General features: G+C 54.6%; 1 protein-coding gene across 4 annotated transcripts in view; it reads left to right on the top strand.

The window, feature by feature from the left end:
- LOC123345518 (zinc finger protein 850-like) overlaps nt 1-20,172 on the top strand; it is a 36,037-nt gene extending 15,865 nt beyond the window's left edge. Inside the window, exons 1-3 of one of the 4 annotated variants that reach the window (XM_044982489.1) lie at nt 13,412-13,538; nt 14,915-15,028; nt 15,399-20,172. In XM_044982489.1, coding sequence (XP_044838424.1) covers nt 13,412-13,538; nt 14,915-15,028; nt 15,399-17,944 — 2,787 coding nt within the window. In that variant the 3' untranslated portion in view covers nt 17,945-20,172. Of the gene's footprint in view, nt 1-1,672; nt 1,724-13,411; nt 13,539-14,914; nt 15,029-15,395 lie in introns of those variants that run through there. The other 3 variants (XM_044982488.1, XM_044982491.1, XM_044982490.1) reach the window with 3 other exon arrangements.
- The last annotated feature ends 3,552 nt before the right edge of the window (nt 20,173-23,724 follow it).

Raw genomic sequence — 23,724 nt, 5'->3', positions numbered from 1 at the left:
CACTGAGAGGGGCTGATTCCCACAGAGCCATTTGGGGAAGGCCGAGAGATCCCACCTGTGCTTCCAAGCATCTGTCTATGGTAGGAAATGTGGTCGGGATTAGCCAGCGCATCTCTGTGACCCTCCACCGGATTTCCTAGTGTAACCTCACCCTGAGCATCTTATGTAAGGCTAAGGTTTTGTCATGGATATTTTTAAGAAAAGTCATGGACAGGTGACAGGCAATAAAGAAATATTCATGGCAGCCTGTGACCTGTCTGTGACATTTACTAATAATATCCGTGACAAAATGGGGTGGGAAAATGCTGCAGCACCCATTGCTGGGGCTCTGAGATCCCATGGCAGCTGGGCAGATGCGGGGACCCTGGCTGGGAGCTGCATGGGCCCCCTGCCACCCGTGGCTCGGAGCTCTGGGACCCCAGCCCCCACGACGACTCAGATCTGGAGGCCACCTCTGGGAGCCAGGTGCTGCGGTGTACCCCCATGGCCTGCAGCGGCTCAGAGCTCCGGGGGGCAGCTGTCAGATACTGTGGGCAGCAGGGGTCCCCCTGCTGCTCAGAGCCGCCATGGGCTGAAGTCACAGAGGTCTCTGGGAGTCACAGATTCCGTGACTTCCATTACCTCCGTAAAAACACTGAAGCCTCACTTCTGTGTTTTGACTCTCTCCCATTAGCAGAGTGATCATTAGTCCCTGAGTTCCCCCTGTGGGCCTGGATGGTTCATTCCCAGATAGTCTCACGTTACTGCAGGCCCTGCTGAACAGCATTTAGTGTTTGTATATTTTCTGCCTTATGCACCAGAATTAACTAGATGCTAAAAACATGGGAGAAGAGACAGTAAAATGTGGTGTTACCTTCTGTGCTATTGCAGGACGATGTGGTGAGTCTGAGGGTTTCCTTCCTTCCCCCATCACTGTCACCCTCCACTCTGCGGCCTCCGTGCAACTGATGGAGAGTTTTATCCTGTTACTGTTCTACCCCTTCACCTCTCAAGGTGTCACTTACCACCGTGTCCCTGGCTCTCCATGCTTAGGAATCACAGTTCTGATGTCTGTGATCCTAAGTGAGACTCCAGAGGGCTGGAGAAGGAAGTGTTATAGATCTGGGAGGGGGCAGGGAAATCCCATTGACTCTAAAGCATAGTTTGACACTTCAGATCTTTCAGAGTAGTAGCCGTGTTAGTCCGCAAAAAGAACAGGAGTACTTGTGGCACCTTAGAGACTAATAAATTTATTGTAGCATAAGCTTTCGTGGGCTACAGCCCACTTCACCGGATGCATGTAGAGGAAAATACAGAAGGAAGATATATACACAGGGAACATGAAAGAAATAGTGATTAGTTAAAAGAAAGCTGGGGTAAACAAATAATCTTGTTTTGCTAAAATAGGCCTGGTCAGCAAATTGCCAGGTGTTGGAGCTAAGAACAAATTAATTGTGTCTTATTCAAAGTTGCAAATTGAACAAAGGATCCCTGTTCCTATTGCATCAGTCTCTTCTGTAGGGAACATTCTTCCCACAGATCCAACCTTGAGTTTATGAAAAGTTGGCACATGTCAGTATAAGATATGGCATCCTTTCACCTCCCTTCCCAGGGACCAATGCCTGCCTTAAGACATAAACGGGACAATCTTTATTGTCATATACTTTCACTGTTTCTTTGCTTTAACCCCTAGGAATGTAGCTGGTGAACAATCAAAGGAGTTGCTCCATTGCTATGGACCCCAAATCAGAATTCAATGTATATATTTTATACTAATAACATTTTATCAAAGTATTAATTAAATGTTAACTTGCTAACTTGAGACCATGGGCGGAGATATTATGTAAACTTTTAACCATTGGCTAATGTGCTATCTTGTCTTGCTGCAAAACCTATCCCCGGGTGTGGAACTGCCTAACCCGCCACTTTCCCCGCCCGTGGAAAATCTATATATTCTATTGTAATCCGTTCGTTGACAGTGTCTCTGAGCCTAATAAGCCAGGTGACACTCTGCCAGCGCTGTGTGTAATAAACTCCTGTGCTTGGCCTCTACACGGTGTGGATTTATGTCCTTCACTTCACGAGACAAAGGATAATTTGCCAGAATAGTCCTTTTTTAGATTTTGTTATTTTAATCTTTATCTAACATCTTTTGTCATGAGATTTTTTTCTGTGGTTTGAACAATGACGGTGATCAGTATCTCCCAGCACCACCGCTGATGGTGTGAGCTAGATTCACAGTGCAAGCGACAGGGGAATGAAGTTACTGCCTGGTCCCTTCAGTAATGCGAGGTACCGTTTGAAGGGGGGGTGGGGAACTGAGCTGGGAAACTGCTGGGTTTGCTCCTCAGAGCCAGATGGCTGAGGCTGAGAACTGTGAACTCGCTGCATCAGAGCCACAGAGTGACTAGGCTTGGCCTGTCAGCGTCATTGGAAGCTGCCCCTGAAATCTAAAGGACCATGAATGATGCCCCAAAAAATAATGGGAAGGGGCAGAATTTCCCTATTGCTGAAATGCCGCGGTTGGGTACAGGCTAGAAGGGAGCCGGGGATGTCAACAGACCCGGGCAGCCTTGAAGCCAGACCGACCCGCATCACTGAGGCCAGAGGGAGATGAGGAACCCGACAGCCCAGCTGATCACCCCCCTCCCCATCTACCGCAGTGTCCTGTGTTTTGATGACAGAGATTCTCTTTGCCCCATTCACCCCACACTGATCCCTCTTGTGACTAACCCCCTGTGCCCCATGCTCCCCACTTGTGTATGGTTCTGATATGTCGTGTACTAAGAGTGCCTGGTGGGGGATCATTGGACAATTCATGATCTGCTCCGTATTATGCCAATGAAATGCATGACACCACTGCATGTAGAATGATGAGATTTTATTGTATGTTTGCTACTAGGCTGACCATATTCCAGGTGCCCAAAAAGAGGACAGTGATGAGGGGTGGGAACCTGGGGCAGGGGGGACAGTTGTGGATGCTGGAGGGGGTGCGGTGGGGGTACTCACGAGGTGAGGGCAGTGTCGGTCACTGTCACAGTGGCAGGGCAGTGACACAAGCCCAGAATGTCGAGATAGGTGAGAGACAGGTATTCAGCCTGTAACATGAGGAGGCAGGGCGGAGGGGAGGTCGACACCCCTGCCCGGGAAGCTAGACAAAGGAAAGGAGCTGAGTGGAGAGGGTGGGGTCAGTTTTTTCAGTTTTTCGGGTTGGGACCTGGGTGGTGGGTTTTCAGGGGAACCTATGCTGGAATCCACACCCTGAACCCCCAGAAGGGCCAGATTGAGGGGTCCTGGCTCTGAACATGAGCTCTGCTGTATCCTGTGCTCCTGTTGTCCAATAAACCTGTTTTACTGGCTGGCTGAGAGTCACTGGGGGTCCCAGGAAGAGGGGTGCAGGGCCGGACTCCCCCACACTCCGTAACAACTGGTGGTAGCGGTGGGATCTACTGCACCCCGTGGACGGCGCTTCCTGCAGTAAGTGACTGGGGAGCAGTAAAACAAAGGGGCGATTGCAGGGGTAATTAACCCCTGGAAAAGTGTGACCAGAAAGTAGGACTTTGCAGTAACAGGGTCCCTCGGGGGATCGCAGCGAGAGGTCCCAGGGGTGGAGGAGGCTGCAGCTCAACCCTGGCAAAGAGGTGGTGACCTGAAGGACTGGCACACTAGGGGTCCCCCTGGAAACTGTGGGGAGCGGCGAGCACCCCGGCCTGCGAGTGGCCAGCAGGAAGATGTATGCCAAGCGGCGCAAGTGCGACCTGGTGGAGCTGTGCAAGCGGAGGGGGCTGCGCAGTGGGAAGCTCACCAAGGACCAGCTGATTGCCCAGCTGGAGAAGGGGGATCGTGTGAATGAACCGATCCCTGTCTCTGAGGGAAGCAGCCCGGCAGATGCAGCACAGGCACCAGTGTCTGTCCCCGCTGGGAGTGGTCAGCCGGCCGCTGAGGGCTTTCCGAGACCCCCCATCCCTATGCCGAGGGGGAGGAGGAGCCCAGCGACTACCGAGGGCACCGTGACCCCCCCGGCCAGCAGGGGATCCTCCCGGCAAAGCTCACCCCCCAGCAGGGGATCGTCCCGGCGACGCTCATCCATGGAGCGGAAGCGGCTGGAATGGGAGAAGGAGCTAAAACTGAGAGAGCTGGAGGATCGTGAGAAACAGAGAGAACATGAGGAGAGACAGAGGGAACATGAGGAGAGACAAAGCCAGCGTGCACTGGAGGAGAAGGAGAAGCAGCGTAAACATGAGCTGGACCTGGCCCAGCTGAAAAACAGCGAGGCCCTGGCTGCGGTGAGTGAGGGGAAACCCAAGCCTACAAAGAGCTTTGATAAGAGCTTCCTGGCCCGGCGTAAGGAGGGGGAGGACATAGATACCTTCCTGACGGCCTTTGAGAATGCCTGCGAGCTGAACCGGGTGGACCCTGCAGACAGGATCCCGTTTCTCACCCCCTTACTGGACTCCACAGCCGTGGCGGTGTACAGCCGAATGAAAGGGGTGGAGGCAGGGGACTACGAACTGTTCAAAAAGGCCCTGCTCTGCGAGTTTGGGCTGACGCCTGAGATGTACCGGAAGAGGTTCCGGAGTCAAGATAAGACCCGGGAGGTCACATACCTACAACTGGTCAACCGGGCGCAGGGGTACGCCCGCAAGTGGACAGTTGGGGCCCAAACTGAAGAGGACCTGCTTGACCTATTCATACTGGAGCACCTGTATGCGCGCAGTGCCCATCCGACCTGAGGCTGTGGTTGATGGACCAGAAGCCGGAGAACCCGCAGCACGCAGGCCAGCTGGCCGACCAATTTGTGGACAGTCGGGCAGGGGATGTCAGGGAGGAGTCTCGAAGGAGCAGGCCTGCCTCAACGCAGAGAGAAAGTCACCATGGGACCTCCCAGCGGGGGCCTATGGAGAACCCCCACCAAAGGGGAACATCCAGTGTCAGGCCCACCCGACCCACTCGAGGGGACCCACGAGACATGGGCTGCTTTCACTGTGGCCAACGAGGCCACATACGGGCCCAGTGCCCCAAGTTCAGGGACAGACCGAGCAGACCCAACCCGCAGAGGGTTGACTGGGTAAAGACCTAATCGGATGAGGGGCAACATTACCAGGAAAGGGGGGCTGGCAGCGTCCCACCTGGGAAGGAGGGAGGAGGGCCCCAGCTCAGCTCCTCTGGGGAGCTGGATGCTCCGGACACAGGGTTTTTGGTCTACAGGGTGGGCACGGGGCTGCCCCTCCAGAAACAATGCCTTGTTTCCCTGGAGGTGGATGGGAGGAAGGTCACTGGGTACTGGGACACAGGCGCAGAGGTGATGCTGGCCTGGCCCGAGGTGGCGGCCCCAGATCGGATGGTGCCTGATACCTACCTGACCCTGATGGGTGTGAGCGGAACCCCATTCAAGGTGCCTGTGGCGAGGGTGCACCTGAAGTGGGGGGCCAAGGCGGGCCCCAAGGACGTGGGGGTACACCCCCATTTGCCCACAGAAGTATTAATGGGGGGGGGACCTCGAGGCCTGGCCAGGCAATGCCCGGGGTGCCCTGGTCGTGACCCGTAGTCAGAGTCGGCGCAGGGCACTGTGCCCTGACGACGGGGAAGGTACTCTGCCCGAGGCGCAGGACCCTAACCTGGTGGGGAGGGAACACCCAGAGACACGGCCCAGAGAGGCTGCGGCCTCAGACCTAGCTGGTGAGAGAAAGCAGGTCCCCATCTCTGTCCCAGCTGCTGAGTTCCAGGCCGAGTTGCAGAAAGATCCCTCCTTGCGGAAGCCCAGGGACCGGGCTAACCTCAGTGTAGTACAGACCATGAGGAGAGGTTGCAAGGAGAGATTCCTGTGGGAGAAGGGGTTCCTCTACCGAGAATGGGCTCCCCCTGGGGAAGTGGAGTCATGGGGGATCAGGAGGCAGCTGGTGGTTCCCCAGAAGTTTCGCCACAAGCTCCTGTACCTGGCCCATGACATCCCCCTCGCAGGGCACCAGGGAATCCGGCGCACCAGGCAGAGGCTGCTACAGAACTTTTACTGGCCTGGGGTCTTTACGACAGTACTGCCAATCCTGTGACCCCTGCCAGCGGATGGGGAAGGCCTGGGACAAGGGGAAAGCGGCTTTGAGGCCTTTGCCCATCATAGAAGAACCTTTCCAGAAGGTGGCCATGGACATAGTGGGACCTCTCAGCAAGGCGACCCGGTCAGGGAAGAAACACATCCTGGTGGTGGTAGATTTCGCCACTCGCTACCCCGAGGCGGTGGCCTTGTCCTCTACCGACGCAGACACCGTGGCGGATGCGCTGCTGACTATTTTCAGTCGGGTGGGGTTCCCCAAGGAAGTCTTAACGGACCAGGGGTCCAACTTCATGTTGGGCCTGCACCAGTCCCTGTGGAAGAAATGTGGGGTCCGGCACAACTGGGCCTCAGCGTATCATCCCCAGACCAACGGGCTGGTGGAGAGGTTCAACGGGACGCTAAAGATGATGCTAAAAACATTTATGCACCAGCACCCACAGGACTGGGACAAGTATTTACCTCACCTGCTGTTCGCGTACAGGGAGGTACCCCAGGAATCTACCGGGTTCTCGCCTTTCGAACTGTTATATGGAAGGCGGGTAAGGGGGCCCCTGGACCTGCTGAGAGACAAATGGGAGGGGAAGGCCGCTCCCGATGGAGAGTCGGTGGTGGAGTATGTCCTGACCTTCCGGGAAAGACTTGCCGAGCTCATGGGCCTGGCCAGGGAGAATCTGGCCCGAGCCCAGAGGAAGCAGAAGGTCTGGTACGACCGCACAGCGCGGGCCCGCGCCTTCGCCACCGGGGATCAAGTGATGGTTCTCATCCCCATGAGGAAAAACAAACTCCAGGCCGCCTGGGAAGGGCCCTTCAAGGTTGCCAAGCAACTAAATGAGGTAAACTATGTGGTGGAGCTGTTGAACCGGGCGCACCACCGCCGGGTGTACCATGTGAATATGATGAAGCCATATTATGACCAGGGGAATATGGTGTTGGCTGTGTGTGGACATTGGGAGGAGCCGGGGGATGACCCTTTAGTGGATCTATTCCCAGGGACAAAGGCTGGTTCCCTCCTGGAGGCGATTCCCCTCTCTGATCAGCTGACCCCGGCCCAGCAGACTAAGATGAGAGGGGTGCTGCATCTGTACCGACAGCTGTTTTCCAACCAGCCTGGGCGCACTAATTTGACTGTCCACCGGGTGGAGACCGGGTCACACCCCCCTATAAGATGCTCCCCTTTTCGGGTCACCGGGAAAACTGCCCAGGAGCTAGAAAGAGAGGTCAGGGACATGCTGGCCTTGGGGGTGATCCAGCCGTCCGCCAGCCCCTGGGCCTCCCCAGTGGTGCTGGTCCCCAAGAAGGACGGGTTGATCCGGTTCTGTGTGGACTATCAAAAGCTCAATGCCATCACTGTATCGGATGCCTACCCCATGCCAAGGCCTGACGAGCTCCTGGACAAGCTGGGAGGCGCTCGGTACCTCACCACCATGGATCTTACAAAAGGCTATTGGCAAGTGCCGCTGGACGCAGATGCCAGGCTGAAATCGGCCTTTATCACCCCTTTGGGGCTCTACGAGTTTCTGACCCTGCCCTTTGGCCTCCAGGGAGCGCCGGCCACCTTCCAGCGGCTGGTGGATCAGCTACTGAGGGGGATGGAGAGTTTTGCCATGGCATATATTGACGACATCTGCATCTTCAGCCAGACCTGGGAGGACCACGTGTCCCAGGTTAGACAAGTGCTGGACCGACTCCGGGAGGCTGGGTTAACCGTAAAGGCTGAGAAGTGCAAGGTGGGGATGGCGGAAGTATCCTACCTGGGCCATCGGGTGGGGAGCGGCTGCCTAAAGCCGGAACCAGCCAAGGTGGAGGTGATCAGATACTGGCCCGCTCCCAAAACCAAAAAGCAGGTCCAGGCCTTTATCGCGATGGCGGGGTACTATCGAAGTGGGTATGGCCCCACTTTAGCGCCATAGCCGCCCCCATCACTGAGCTGTGCAAGAAGGGGAAGCCAGACAAGGTGGTCTGGACCGAGCAGTGCCAGCAGGCTCTCCAGGCGCTGAAGGAGGCTCTGCTCAGAGGCCCAGTTCTGGCAAACCCAGATTTTTACAAGCCCTTTATGGTGTTCAACGACGCCTCAGACACGGGGCTGGGGGTGGTGTTAATGCAGGAGGATGAAAAGGGGGAGAGACACCCCATCGTGTACCTGAGCAAGAAGTTGCTACCCCGGGAGCATAACTACGCGGCCATCGAGAAGGAATGCCTGGCCATGGTGTGGGCCCTTAAGAAACTGGAGCCCTATCTCTTTGGGCACCACTTCACCGTGTACACCGACCACTCTCCCCTGACCTGGCTGCACCAGATGAAAGGAGCCAACGCCAAGCTCCTGAGGTGGAGCCTGCTCCTGCAGGACTATGATGTGGTCCATGTGAAGGGAAGTGCCAACCTGATACCGGACGCGCTGTCCCGGAGAGGGGGCCCTGAACTTCCCCGGGTCACTGGGCAGAGTGACCCCGCTCAGTTCAGTCTCGGAGGGGGGAGAGATGTGATGGAGTAGGGGCTGTCGAGATAGGAGAGAGACAGGTATTCAGCCTGTAACATGAGTAGGCAGGGGGGAGGGGAGGTCAACACCCCTGCCCGGGAAGCTAGACAAAGGAAAGGAGCTGAGTGGAGAGGGTGGGGTCAGTTTTTTCAGTTTTTCGGGTTGGGACCTGGGTGGTGGGTTTGCAGGGGAACCTATGCTGGAATCCAGACACCCTGAAACCCCAGAAGGGCCAGATTGAGGGGCCCTGGCTCAACATGAGCTCTGCTGTATCCTGTGCTCCTGTTGTCCAATAAACCTTCTGTTTTACTGGCTGGCTGAGAGTCACTGGGGGTCCCAGGAAGAGGGCTGCAGGGCCGGACTACCCCACACTCCGTAACACAGCCGTCCATCAGCACCTACCTGCGGGACCTCCTGCCCAGGGCTGGGGCCTCGGTGGGTGGGATCTGGCAGCAATCAATCAGCTGCAGCTGTAGGGGAATAGACCAATCAGCTGTGGATGCCAGGGAATAGATTAATTGGGAAGCTGACCAATCAGGGCTATTTCTGAGCTGCAGCCCCTCTGCTCTGCAAACCCCTGGACATGTTGTTGTTATAGGAAGACCCTGCTCAGACAGAGAAAGCAGGTTCAAAAAAGAGGCTCTGTCCAGGAAGACCCGGACATATGGTAACCCTGTTTGTTACTGAGAGATGTCGTCGTTCTGTGGAAAGCCCACAGACTAGCTCCTCAGAGACCACAAAGGACCCACCGTTGGTGTTAGAAAACTATTATCTGACCATCCACCAGGAGGAAGAAGGGGGTAAACAAAGACATTTACAATTCATGTGAAGGACAGTTTGGAACTCACATACGCCATGGAGTTGGCTGATGACATTCCCCAGCAAAGACTTTTCTGGTATAAAGGGTGGGGGGGTGGGGGTGGGAGGGAAGGCCTCTGGCCACCTCTCCTCTCCCATCTCAACTCCCACCAACAAGATAACTTGAAAGACAATAGGGGCATCATTGAACTGGGGAGAGTGGTCCTCGCTGGAAGGCTTCCCAGCAGGGGCGGCTCCAGACCTCAACACACCAAGCATGTGCTTGGGGCGGCATGCCACGGGGGGCGCTCTGCTGGTCGCCGGGAGGGCGGCAGGCGGCTCCGGTGGACCTCCCGCAGGCGTGCCTGCGGAGGGTCCGCTGGTCCCACGCGGCTTCGGTGGCTGTGCGGGACGAACACACCCTCCACAGGTACGTCTGCAGGAGGTCCACCGGAGCTGCGGGACCAGCGACCGGCGGAGCGCCTCCTGCGGCATGCTGCCCCTGCTTCCCAGTGAGCATGGACTGCTGGAAGCTCTGGGGTGAGAGAAATCTCTTTGCTTGTAACGGGGCATCTACACTTCAAACCTGAGGCGACCTACCAGTATATTTGGTTGACTTACAGCCACCACTGTAATTACTGCAGTAGCTGATGTCTATGCTACCCTCCTGGGGTCGCTGGGGGGTGTCCTGCCGAGGAGCCCTTCCACCGACCTAAGAGGGGCCCTGTGGGGAGCTGAGAGCCCAGTTTCTCATCTCCAGCGGCAGCTCCCTCCATAGGCGCCAACTTCCCCTCTCCCCGGGGGGCGCTCAACCCTCATTCCACCCCTTCCCCAAAGTCCCCATCCCACCCTGCCTTTTCCCACTCCAGCCCTGCCCCCTTCTCTCATGTCCCCACCCCTGACCTGCCTCTTCTCCGCCTCCTCCCCGAGTGAGGTGGGGGGAGAAGGAGGCCAGGAGTGGGAGCTTGGCTGCCCATAGGTGTGGAGCACCTGCTAATTTTTCCCTGTGGTTGCTCCAGACCCTGTTCTCTGTAAAGAGTGGGGGAAGCCAGCTGAGGCATCTCACCCCGCCCATCCCCCCGTTCCCTGCTGGGAGTGTGGAAAAGCCGCCTGGGGCTCCTCCCCACGCCCCATCATTCCCCTCCCAGGTTGACCCCAGACCATTGATAGCTACTTGGAGTACAGTCCTTCAACCAGTTGTGCACCCACCTTATAGTAATTTCATCTAGAGCAGTGAATTCCTCCCTGCTGGTCAGAACTGAGTCTAGCCCGACTATCCCATTCTTACTTCCCCCACCGTCAGAAAGCAGGAGTTGTCCCTCACATGTTCCCAGCACTTATTGCACGTTGGGTGCTAATGCCAACTCCCAGCTGCAGCGCTTCACTTCCCGCTACCGGTGAGTGAGAGGAGGTTGGGGAAAGGACACCCCCCCCCGCACTCACCGGCGGCGGGAAGTGGAGCAATGCGGCCCCAGCCATGTTGCTCAGGAAGGGAGGGGGTTAGAGAAAGGTTCCCCCTCCCACTGCACTCACCCGCGGTGGGAAGTGGATTGGTGCAGCTGGGAGCTGGCTGAGGCCGGGCTGCTCAGTTTCCCACCGGGGAATGGGGGCGGGGAACCTTCCCCCAAGCCCTCTCCCCAGAGCCACATAGCTGGGGCCAAGACAAGGGAAGCGGCGCGCCCTGCTCCAGGTCCCCACTAATCCCCTGGGCCATGCTGGACCTGTGGGGACCCTAAAAGTGCCCCCCACAGTTCCTGCCTCCCAGACCCTTGGGGGGAGGCCTGGAGCCCCAAACAGCCCCCGCTCCCGCAGGGGGGCTGCACAGAGCACCCAAATGGCTAGGGACAGCCCTGGGAGCAAGGACTCAGATTCTTCTGCTATTCGATTCCAGCAGGCTGGGGTGTAAAAGGAAAGATCCCCAAAATAGCAGGACCCTTCTCCCGCTTACCTCTGTGCAGGGGTCAGCACCACCATGGTGCACGACAGATACTTGACATTACTGGGCTTAGTGACAGCCACTGGTGGTGGGCAGGAGGGGGCTCTGGGCTGAGGCAGGGGGTTGGGGTGTGGGAGGGGGTACAGGCCCTGGGCTGGCAGTGTGGGTTCTGGGGTGGGGCCAGACACGAGGGGTTCAGGGTGCGGGATGGGGCTCTGGGTTGGAGCAGGGGGTTTGGATGTGGGGGGTGAGGGCTCTGGCTGGGGGTGCAGGCTGTTGTGTGGGGCTGGGGATGAGGGATTTGGGGTGGAGGAGGGAGCTCCAGGCTGAGGCTGAAGGGTTCAGAGTGTGGGAAGGAGCTCAGGGCTGGGACAGGGGATTGTGGCATGTGAGGGCTCCAGCTGGGGGTTCAGGCTCTGGGGTGGGGCTGTGGATGAGGGGTTTGGGCTGTAGGAGGGTGCTGGGCCTGAGGGTTTCAGAAGGGGATCAGGGCTGGAGCAAAAGGGTCAGGCATGGTGGGGTGAGGGCTCTGGGGTGGGGTTGGGGATGATGGTTTGGGGTGCAGGATGGTGCTCCAGGCTGGGACCAAGAGGTTTGGAGGGCGGGAGGGGGGTCGGGGCTGAGGCAGAAGGGTGGGGCACAGGAGATGTGTTCAGGCTCCATGCAGTGCTCACCTCACACAGCTCCTGGAAGCAGCAGCATGGCCCCCCCCCTCTGGCTCCTACTTCACCTCCCTGTCCTCAGGTGCCACCCCCACAGCTCCCATTTGCCGCGGTTCCCAGCCAATGGGCTCAGAGCCACGGAGTCAGCGCTCAGGGAGGGGCAATGTGCAGAGCCGCCTGGCCGTGCCTCTGTCAGCAACAGCAGGGTTGGGGGAGCCGCTCGTGGGGAGCGGCCCCCATGGACATCATAATTTTTACCGTGTACAGACACGTTGCTGAGCCTGGCTGACGTGCACAGTTCGTGGGTTTTGGTAAAATTAATTATTTTAGGGAAAAGTGTCAGAACGGCCACCAGCGAGAGCTGCTGCCCACACTCTGAAGCCAACAACATTTTAGTCATGAGACCCCCTGGGCTAGATCATGGTGACGGTCCCTCTCCGATCCTAAAGTCTGGGAGTGGAACAGGAGCCGGCCCCAGAGATGCTGCAGCGCGATCCCTTCAGCGCTAGGACCCAGGAGCAGCCGGGAGGCGGCTCCGGGCAGCGAGCGCTGGGCTCCGGCCCGGCCGCAGGAAGTGACTCGCAGCCGCTGCGGTGACTCTGGCTCCCAGGCTCCTGGCGAGATCCCCGAGCCCCGGGGGGCGGCTGGTGCTGGGAGCCCGGAGCCCTGGCTGCAGCCGGGAGAGGGGAATCTCCAGCAGGGCCCTTCCCGCTGCTCCCCCCCAGGAGCCTCTCCCAGGGCAGAGCCCCCAGCCCGGCCCGGCCCCTGCCCCGGGGGGCCCCGCTCGGAGGGAAGGTGAGAGAGACCCGCCCCCCCCCGGGCTGCAGGGGGAGGTTTGGCCCCAGGCTGCTCCCAGCGGGGCTGGCTGCGATTCCCGCCCGGGGGCCGGGGAAGCTGCCGCCGAGGGTGACCAGATGTCCCGATTTTACAGAGACAGGCCCAATTTTTTTTTCTTTAATAGGCTCCTGTTACCCCCCACCCCCCGTCCCGATTTTTCACACTTGCTCTGGGCACCCTACTGCCGCCAGCCCCGGTGGGGGCGGAGCGGCGGGGAGCCAGCCTGGCCCTGCAGAACAGACCCACTGGGGGGAGGGAAATTTCTGCATTTCTGAACCAGGCACCACCCCCCCCCACCCCCCACAGGGCTGGGAAAACTGAGCAGACTCCCAGGGCTGGAGCCCGACCCCACTGGGCAGAGGCTGCTGTGAAATACGCAGGGAAGCTGTTGGGATTCCTGTCTCTGTCCCTGGCTCAGAGCTCTGCTTCCCGGATCAGCCTGTGGCTGGCAGGCGTGTGGGAAATGAGGAGACCCTGCCCTGCTCCGTGTGCTGGGGGACAAGGAGCTCTCACCTTCTCCCACCCCCGAAGCCTCCTGGCTGCTCTGAGCAGTAGGGGTCTGAGTTTGTTACTCTGGCCTCCCAGAGCTTCGAGTTCTTTTCCTTTCCCTGTGACTAGTGGGTCTGTGGCTGGGGCAGCAGGTGCTGAGTGGGGGACTCTTGTTGTTCCAGATGCCGGTGACCTTCGAGGAGGTGGCTGTGTATTTCACCCAGGGGCAGGGGGCTCTGCTGGACCCCGCTCAGAGAGCCCTCTACAGGGACGTCATGCAGGAGAACTACGAGACGGTGACCTCGCTGGGTAAGGGATTCCCGTCTCCTCAGCTATTTTAAGCCATGGGGTCTGCATGTCTGACTCTGCTCAGTTGGGGTCACATAGTGCCGTGGTTCTCAGCCAGGGGCCCCTGTGGGGCTGCGAGCAGGTTTCAGGGGGGGCCACCAAGCAGGGCCAAAATTAGATTTCGTGAGGCCCAGGGCACAAAATGGAAGCCCCACTGCATGGGGCTGAAGCTGAAGCCTGAGCAACAGGGCCGGCTTTAGGCCTATTCCACCAATTCCCCCGAATCGGGCCCCGCGCCCATTGACAATCCCTTCCCCGGCTAGAGGTGCCATTTTAATTTTTACTCACCTAGTGGCGCTCCGGGTCTTCAGTGGCACTTCAGCAGTGGGTCCTTCAGTGCTGCTGAAGACCTGGAGTGAGTGAAGGACCAGCTGTCAAAGTGCCACTGAAGACTCTGAGCACTGCCCGGTGAGTACAAGCCCCACGTTTTTTTTTTTACAGGGTTTTTTTTTTTTTTTTTTTTAAGTCATCCCTGCTGGGGCCCCCTCAAAACTGTTTGAATTGGGCCCCTCACTTCCTAATGCCGGCCCTGCTGAGCAACGTAGCTTTACTGCACCCCGTGTCGTGTGAGACCCTGTGTAATTGCCCTGCTCCCTACCCCCTAATGCTGGCCCTGGCTTTTATGTGTAAAAACCAGTTGGTGTGGCAGAGGTGGGCTGTGGCATTTTTGTACCATGTTGGTGGGGGAGGGTAGGGCTCAGACTGAAAAAGTTGAGAACCCCAGTGGGGTCCACAGCTCCAGTGTGAGAAAGACTTGCATCTCCACACCCCCTTCGAGGGAACAGGGGAGGCAGAAACCTAATCGACAGGCTAATTCGTCCCCGTTTCTCCAGCTGTCAAGGGGCCAGAAGCAGGGGATTGCCCTGCCTGTGTTATTTCTCTTTCACACTCCGCTCACTAGCCCTCTTGGGACTAGCTCCGTCCATGGGGAGGCTCTCAGGGCTGCAGGCTGAGGGGGTTGGGACAGGTTGTACAGTGGGGGCGCTGAGAGCCATTGAACCAAACTGTAAACCCTGGATCTAATGGCAACCACTTCAAGCCAGGAGGTGCGGCAGTTTCCCCAGCACGGTTAGTTCCAGCACCTCTGTGCTGGTTTGGAAATAGGCAGGAGTTTAACACCAGAGCTGTGCGTGCCAGAAAGTCCCCCAGACGCATCTGCCCTGAGGCTTCCTAGTGAGGGCGTGACAACTCCCCACCCCTACCCTGAGATGTCTGCTGCTCCCAAAGGGTCTGAGTTACCACAGTCACTTGTGGGGCCAGGTAAACCTCAAGGAATGTTCCCTGTGACAAATACTCTGCAAGACTCTGGACCTTGTGTGATTTCACCCCCTGTGCAGGATTTCCCATTCCCAAACCTGACCTGATCACCCGGCTGGACCGAGGAGAAGAGCCGTGGGTCTCGGATCTCCAGGCCGATGAGGAAAGGGAGAGCCCGAGAGACACCCGCACAGGTGAGGAGTCAGGGAAACTGAGACAAACATCTCGAGAGTGAAGGAATAAGCTGGGACTCCAAACATGTGCTGTGAGCGAGGACCCTCAGTTCTGCCCCATCTCACCCAGGTCAGGGCTGCAGTCAGTAGGTGTCGTATCATTAAGGCAAATATCAGTCATGGCCTCCCGCCCATCCTGTTAAATGTCGGGAATTTCCTCCCTGACTTTCCTTTCCTGGGAGTGTTGGGGGTGGGATGTGGAGGCAGAATCCAATGTCTCCATCTCCCCAACAGTCACTGTGTTGTGTTTTCCCTCTTTGCTATTCCCCTTTCTGTCCTTTCCCCCCGGCACAGGCAGTGACTCCTGTCTGGCTTCTCTCTCTCCCAGCAGGTGATAGGACAGCGAGTGTGAAGAAGGAGGAGAATCAGCAGCAGGAAGGTCCTGAGCAAGTGGAAGCGCAGGAGAGGTTTTTGAGCAGAGCTGAAGGGAATTTTTCCCAGTGCTTGGAACAAGGAAATGCCTGGGGAGATCGACACCGATCAGAGATGCAGCTGGGAAACTATCCTGGGAAGAAACTTGATGAATCTGTTCAAGGTGGTGGAAGATGCAAGAATCCCAAGGAAACCACAATCCAGCAGACAAGTCACAATGAAGAAAAACCCTACAAATGCCTTGAGTGTGGGAAAAGTTTCCGTGTCAGTACATTCCTTCTCAGACATTGGAGAACCCACACAGGAGAGAAGTCCTATCAATGCAGAAACTGTGGGAGAAGCTTCAGTGAGAAGTCAAGCTTTATTGTGCACCAGAGACTGCACACAGGAGAGAAACCCTATCAATGCCGCCTTGAGTATGGGAAAGGTTTTAGTCAGAGGTCACCACTTATGGCACATCACAGATCCCACACAGGAGAGAAGCCCTATAAATGCTTAGACTGTGGGAAAAGCTTCGGTATAAAAACACATCTTGTTAGACACCAGAGAGTACACACAGGAGAGAAACCAAATAAGTGCCTTCAATGTGGGAAAAGTTTCAGTCAGAGTTCAAACCTTACTGTACATCAGACACTGCACACGGGCGAGAGACCATATAGATGTTGTGAGTGTGGAAAAAGTTATAGCAAAAGTTCATCTCTTATTCAACATGCGAGAATCCACACGGGAGAAAGGCCATATAAATGCCTTGACTGTGGGAAAGGTTTTATCGAAAGTTCATCCCTTATTCAACATGGGAGAATCCACACAGGAGAAAGACCTTATAAATGCCTTGAGTGTGGGAAAAGTTTCAGTTTGAAATCAACCCTTAATTCACATCAGAAAACCCACTCAGGTGAGAAACCCCATAAATGCCTGGACTGTGGGAAAGCTTTCACTCTGCGCTCACACCTTAATAAACATAGGAAGATCCACACGGGAGAGAGACCATATAAATGCCTTCAGTGTGGTAGAGGTTTCATTCAACACTCAAACTTTATTAGACATACATGTCTGAAGACAAGAGAGAGACACTACAAATGCCTTCAGTGTGAGAAACTTTTCAGTGCGAGATCGGACCTTATTAAACATGAGAGAACCCACACTGACGAGAAACCATATAAATGCTTGGACTGTGGGAAAACTTTTGGTCAGAGCTCATACCTTACTAAACATAGGAAAATCCACACAGGAGAGAGACCTAATAAATGTTTTGAGTGTGGGAAAAGTTTCATTTATCAATCAGACCTTATTAAGCATCAGAGAATCCACACAGGTGACAAACCCTATAAATGCCTCCACTGTGGGAAAAGTTTTGTTGATACAACAAAACTTACCAGACATCAGGCAATCCACACAGGAGAGCAATCGCTTAAATGCTTGGACTGTGGGAAAAGCTTCATTTGGAAATCACAACTTACTATACACCAGAGAGTGCACACCGGAGATAGACCCTTTAAATGCTTTGAGTGTGGGAAAAGTTTTAGTCAGAAGTCACATCTTACTACACATATAAGAACCCACACAGGAGAGAGACCTTATAAATGCCAGGAGTGTGGGAAAAGTTTTGTTTATAACTCAAAGCTTACTACGCATCAGAGAACCCACACGGGAGAGAGACCCTATGGATGCCTTGAGTGTGGGAAAAGTTTTATTCAGAAGTCACATCTTACTATACACCAGAAAGTTCACACAAGAGAGAGACCCTATGGATGCCTTGAGTGTGGGAAGAGTTTTATGGAAAGTTCATCCCTTATTAAACATGGGAGAATCCACACAGGAGAAAGACCCTATAAATGCCTGGACTGTGGGAAAACTTTCAGTCAAAACTCAAACCTTACTCAACATAGGAGAATCCATGCAGGAGAAAGACCCTATAAATGCCTTGAGTGTGGGAAAAGTTTCATTCAGCACTCAGTCTTTATTAAGCATCAGAGAATCCACACTGGTGACAAACCCTATAAATGCCTTGACTGTGGGAAAAGTTTTATTGAGAAATCATATTTTACTATACACCAGAGAGTTCACACAGGAGAGAGACCCTTTAAATGCCTTAAGTGTGGGAAAAGTTTTATTCAGAAATCATATTTTACTATACACCAGAGAGTTCACACAGGAGAGAGACCCTTTAAATGCCTTAAGTGTGGGAAAAGTTTTAGTCAAAGTTCATCCCTTACTAAACATGGGAGAATCCACACAGGAGAAAGACCCTATAAATGTCTTGAGTGTGGGAAAAGTTTCAGTTTGAAATCAACCCTTAATACACATCACAAAGCTCACACAGGAGAGAAACCCCATAAATGCCTGGAATGTGGGAAAACTTTTATTCTGCGCTCACACCTTACTAAACATGGGAGAATCCACATGGGAGAGAGACCTTATAAATGCCTTGACTGTGGGGAAAGCTTCAATAGGAGTTCAGAGCTGACCAAACACCAGAAAATCCACAAAGGTCAGAGACCCTAGAAATAGTTTGACCACAGGAAAAGATTCAATTTGACTTCACACATCAGTGACCCACACAACAGAGAAACCTTGAATGTGGGGGAAGCTTCATTTGGTGTTTCCGGAATATCAGGGATCCACAAATCCGCACAGGGAAGAAACATCTGAGACGTTCTTAGTGTGGAAAATGCTCCAAGTGGAGCTAACCCTACATTGGACATAAGAGACTCCTCCATACAGCAGGGAAATTCTCTGAGTGCCCTGACTAGGGCTGGCCATGATGACAAACCTATTTCCTCGTTCCCACACACATCAGGGGTGTTTGGCTCCCAAGGATCCAGCAGCAGCTGGTCAGTGACCCTCTGGCTCTGCCTGGTCTAAGCAAACCCCAGGCAGAGGAGGAGAAGCCCCCATCAGCCCCTCCCCCCTGCTTCAGCCCTGGCTGCTGAGCTGATGGGCCAAAGGCGGGGGAAGGAAGAGAGAGAAACTCCTTCGGACGCTCCCTGTTTGGCTGAAGTTCCCCCCCCCCCTCTTCCTTCCCCTCCCAACCGGGATCTCCCTGTCATGGAGAGGAGGAGAAGGACACTTGGGCCAGGCCCCATCTTCACTCTAAGCACTGGTCCCCACCCCCCATCTTCTTCCACTCCCTGGGCTGGGCTCCCCCACTGACCTGGAGCTGTTCCCTGCAGGGGGAGTGCCCCCGGGGGCTGGTAACTCCTCCCCTCCCCGAATCCCCCAGGGCGCTGGGCTCTGGGGGGTCAAATATTGAGGGAGCAGGAGGATGGGTTCTGGGGAGGGAACTGGGATCTAATGGTTGGGGCTGGTGGATCTGGGAAGCAGGAGGAGCTGGGTGCTGGGGTATTGGGGATGATGGGATAAGAGGCGAGGGAGAGCACAGGGGCAGAGAAGTGCTGCCTCTCATCACTCACCCCTTCTGCCCCATCTGCATTCAGACAGCACCACTGAGAGGGGCTGATTCCTACAGAGCCATTTGGGGAAGGCCGAGAGATCCCACCTGTGCTTCCAAGCATCTGTCTATGGTAGGAAATGTGGTCGGGATTAGCCAGCGCATCTCTGTGACCCTCCACCAGATTTCCTAGTGTAACCTCACCCTGAGCATCTTATGTGTAAGGCTAACGTTTTGTCATGGATATTTTTAAGAAAAGTCATGGACAGGTGACAGGCAATAAAGAAATATTCACGGCAGCCCATGACCTGTCTGTGACATTTACTAATAATATCCGTGACAAAATGGGGTGGGAAAAAGCTGCAACACCCATTGCTGGGGCTCTGGGGTCCTGTGGCAGCTGGGCAGATGTGGGGGCCCTGGCTGGGAGCTGCATAGGCCCCCTGCCACCCGTGGCTCAGAGCTCTGGGACCCCAGCCCCCACGACGACCCAGAGCTGGAGGCCACCCCTGAGAGCCAGGTGCTGCGGTGTACCCCCATAGCCTGCAGCAGCTCAGAGCTCCGGGGGGCAGCTGTCAGATACTGCGGGCAGCAGGGGTCCCCCTGCTGCTCAGAGCCGCCATGGGCTGAAGTCACAGAGGTCTCCGGAAGTCACAGATTCCGTGACTTCCATTACCTCCGTAAAAACACTGAAGCCTCACTTCTGTGTTCTGACTCCCTCCCATTAGCAGAGTGACCCTTAGTCCCTGAGTTCCCCCTGTGGGCCTGGATGGTTCATTCCCAGATAGTCTCACATTACTCCGGGCCCTGCTGAACAGCATTTAGTGTTTGTACATTTTCTGCCTTATGCACCAGTATTAACGAGATGCTAAAAACGTGGGAGAAGAGACAGTAAAATGTGGTGTTACCTTCTGTGCTATTGCAGGGCGATATGGTGAGTCTGAGGGTTTCCCTCCTTCCCCCATCACTGTCACCCTCCACTCTGCAGCCTCCGTGCAACTGATGGAGAGTTTTATCCTGTTACTGTTCTACCCCTTCACCTCCCAAGGTGTCACTGACCACCGTGTCCCTGGCTCTCCATGCTTAGGAATCACAGTTCTGATGTCTGTGATCCTAAGTGAGACTCCAGAGGACTGGAGAAGGAAGTCTTACAGATCTGGGAGGGGGCGGGGAAATCCCATTGACTCTAAAGCATAGTTTGACACTTCAGATCTTTTAGAGTAGTAGCCGTGTTAGTCCGCAACCTTAGAAACTAACACATTTATTGTAGCATAAACTTTCGTGGGCTACAGCCCGCTTCATCGGATGCATGTAGTGGAAAATAGAGAAGGAAGATATATACACAGGGAACATGAAACAATGGGTGTTACCACACACATTATAAGGAGAGTGATCAGTTAAGGTGAGCTGTTGTCAGCAGGAGAGAAAAAGAACTGTTTGTAGTGGTAATGAAAATGGCCCATTTCCAGCACTTGACAAGGAGATATAAGGAACTGGGATGGGGGGGCAGGGGTGGAGATAAACATGGGAATCTTGTAGCCCTGTTTGCATCTACTGGTGAAATTGCTTCCTGGCTTTTTCTAGGCTAGTCCAGATCATTTGTAGATGGGAAGACTTGTGTTTCTTTCTCTTTCTTTTAGTATAATGATGCGAAAACTTTTGCAACTAATACAACCAAATAATGAGGCGAGAAGTGAACCCGGTTTAACCGCTACAGAAGAAAATGGGTACATTTATTTTCCTGATTTTGAGTCTTAAAGGATTCGCTGAGATTTCATTTTATGAACATGAAAGTGTTTTATAGTCCACCCTGGATTTTGGGTTTTTCTCTCTTTGTGAAGGCCATTTGGTCACATACGTTGATATTTAATTCGACAGGATGTAGCTCAGATTTACTGAGGACTTCGTGAAGGGTTAAAATCCGTGTGCATTTTATATAACAACCTGGTATATGGATTGTGCCAGCTCTTTCTCAGACCCAAAGTCCAGAGTTTGGTCAAGAGACCAGAGGTCTAGTGAATAGTGATTAGCTAAGAGAAAGCTGGGGTAAACAAATAATCTTGTTTTGCTAAAATAGGCCTGGTCAGCAAATTGCCAGGTGTTGGAGCTAAGAACTAAATAATTGTGTCTTATTCAGAGTTGCAAATTGAACAAAGGATCCCTGTTCCTATTGTGTCAGTCTCTTCTGTAGGGAACGTTTCTTTGCTGTAACCCCAAGGAATGTAGCTGGTGGACAATCAAAGGAGTTGCTCCATTCCTATGGACCCCAAATCAGAATTCAATATATATATTTTATACTAATAATATTTTATCAAAGTATTAATTAAATGTTAACTTGCTAACTTGAGACCATGGGCGGAGACATTATGTAACCTTTTAACCATTGGCTAATGTGCTATCTTGTCTTGCTGCAAAACCTATCCCGGGGTGTGGAACTGCCTACCCCGTCACTTTCCCCCGCCCATGGAAAATCTATATATTCTATTGTAATCAATCGATTGACAGTGTCTCTGAGCCTAATAAGCCAGGTGACACTCCGCCAGCGCTGTGTGTAATAAACTCCTGTTCTTGGCCTCTACACGGTGTGGATTTATGTCCTTCACTTCACGAGACAAAGGATAATTTGCCAGAATAGTCCTTTTTTAGATTTTGTTATTTTAATCTTTATCTAACATCTTTGTCATGAGTTTTTTTCTGTGACTTGAACAATGACAGTGATCAGTATCTCCCAGCACCACCACTGATGGTGTGAGCTAAATTCACAGTGCAAGAGACAGGGGAATGAAGTTACTTCCTGGTCCCTACAGTAATGCGAGGTACCGTTTGAAGGGGGGGTGGGGAACTGAGCTGGGAAACTCCTGGGTTTGCTCCTCAGAGCCAGATGGCTGAGGCTGAGAACTGTGAACTCGCTGCATCAGAGCCACAGAGTGACTAGGCTTGGCCTGTCAGCGTCATTTGAAGCTGCCCCTGAAATCTAAAGGACCATGAATGATGCCCCAAAAAATAATGGGAAGGGGCAGAATTTCCCTATTGCTGAAATGCCGCGGTTGGGTACAGGCTAGAAGGGAGCCGGGGATGTCAACAGACCCGGGCAGCCTTGAAGCCAGACCGACCCGCATCACTGAGGCCAGAGGGAGATGAGGAACCTGACAGGCCAGCTGATCACCCCTCTCCCCATCTACCGCAATGTCCTGTGTTTTGAGGACAGAGATTCTCTTTGCCCCACTCACCCCACACTGATCCCTCTTGTGACTAACCCCCTGTGCCCCATGTTCCCCACTTGCGTATGGTTCTGATGTGTCGTGTACTAAGAGTGCCATGATCTGCTCAATATTATGCCAATTAAATGCATATAACACCACTGCATGGAGAATGATGAGATTTTATTGTATGTTTGCTGCTAGGGTGACCATATTCCAGCTGCCCAAAAGGAGGACAGTGATGAGGGGTGGGAACCTGGGGCGGGGGGGACAGTTGTGGATGCTGGAGGGGGTGCAGTGGGGGTTCTCACGAGGTGAGGTCAGTGTCGGTCACTGTCACAGTGGCAGGGCAGTGACACAAGCCCAGAACGCAGTGACAGCCGTCCGTCAGCACCTACCTGCGGGACCTTCTGCCCAGGGCTGGGGCCTAGGTGGGTGGGATCCAGCAGCAATCAATCAGCTGCAGCTGTAGGGGAATAGACCAATCAGCTGTGGATGCTAGGGAATAGATTAATTGGGAAGCTGACCAATCAGGGCTATTTCTGAGCTGCAGCCCCTCTGCTCTGCAAACCCCCTGGACAAGTTGGTGTTATAGGAAGACCCTGCTCAGACGGAGAAAGCAGGTTCAAAAAAGAGGCTCTGTCCAGGAAGATCCGGACGTATGGTAACCCTGTTTGTTACTGAGATATTGTGTCGTTCTGGGAAACGTCCACAGACTAGCTCCTCAGAGACCACAAAGGACCCACCGTTGGTGTTAGAAAGTTATTATCTGACCATCCACCAGGAGGAAGAAGGGGGTAAACAAAGACATTTACAATTCATGTGAAGGACAGTTTGGAGCTCACAGATGCCATGGAGTTGGCTGATGACATCCCCCAGCAACGTCTTTTCTGGTATGCGGGGGAGGGAAGGCCTCTGGCCAGCTCCCCTCTCAACTCCCACCAACAAGATAACTTGAAAGACAATAGGAGCATCATTGAACTGGGAGAGTGGTCCTCGCTGGAAGGCTTCCCAGCAGGGGCGGTTCCAGACCCCAGGACGCCAAGCACGTGCTTGAGGCGGCATGCCGCGGGAGGGCGCTCTGACGGTTGCTGGGAGGGCGGCAGGCAGCTCCGGTGGACCTCCCACAGGCATGCCTGTGGAGGGTCCGCTGGTCCCACGCGGCTTCGGTGGCCACGCAGGCCAGCGCACCCTCCGCAGGCACGCCTGCGGAAGGTCCGCCGGAGCCGTGGGACCAGCGACCGGCAGATCACCTCCCACAGCATGCCGCCCTGCTTGGGGTGGCAAAATATCTAGAGCTGCCCCTGCTTCCCAGTGAGTATGGGCTGCTGAAAGCTCTGGAGTGAGAGAAATCTCTTTGCTCGTAACGGGGCATCTACACTTCAAACCTAAGGCGACCTACCAGTATATTAGGTTGACTTACAGCCACCACAGTAATTACTGCAATAGCTGATGTCTACTCTACCCTCCTGGGGTCGCTGGGGCATATCCTGCCGAGGAGCCCTTCCACCGACCTAAGAGGGGCCGTGTGGGGAGCTGAGATCCCAGTTTCTCATCTTTAGTGGCAGCTCCCTCCATAGGTGCCAACTTCCCCTCTGCCAAGGGGGATGCTCAACCTTCATTCCACCCCTTCTCCCATGTCCCCACCCCTGCCCTGCCTCTTCTCCGCCTCCTCCCCGAGTGAGGTGGGGGGA

This window comes from Mauremys mutica, chromosome 12 (assembly GCF_020497125.1).
Source record: "Mauremys mutica isolate MM-2020 ecotype Southern chromosome 12, ASM2049712v1, whole genome shotgun sequence".
Classification (NCBI taxonomy): Eukaryota; Metazoa; Chordata; order Testudines; family Geoemydidae; genus Mauremys; species Mauremys mutica.
Note: the sequence above shows the minus strand (reverse complement) of the source record. Positions and strands in the feature narration are given on the sequence as shown.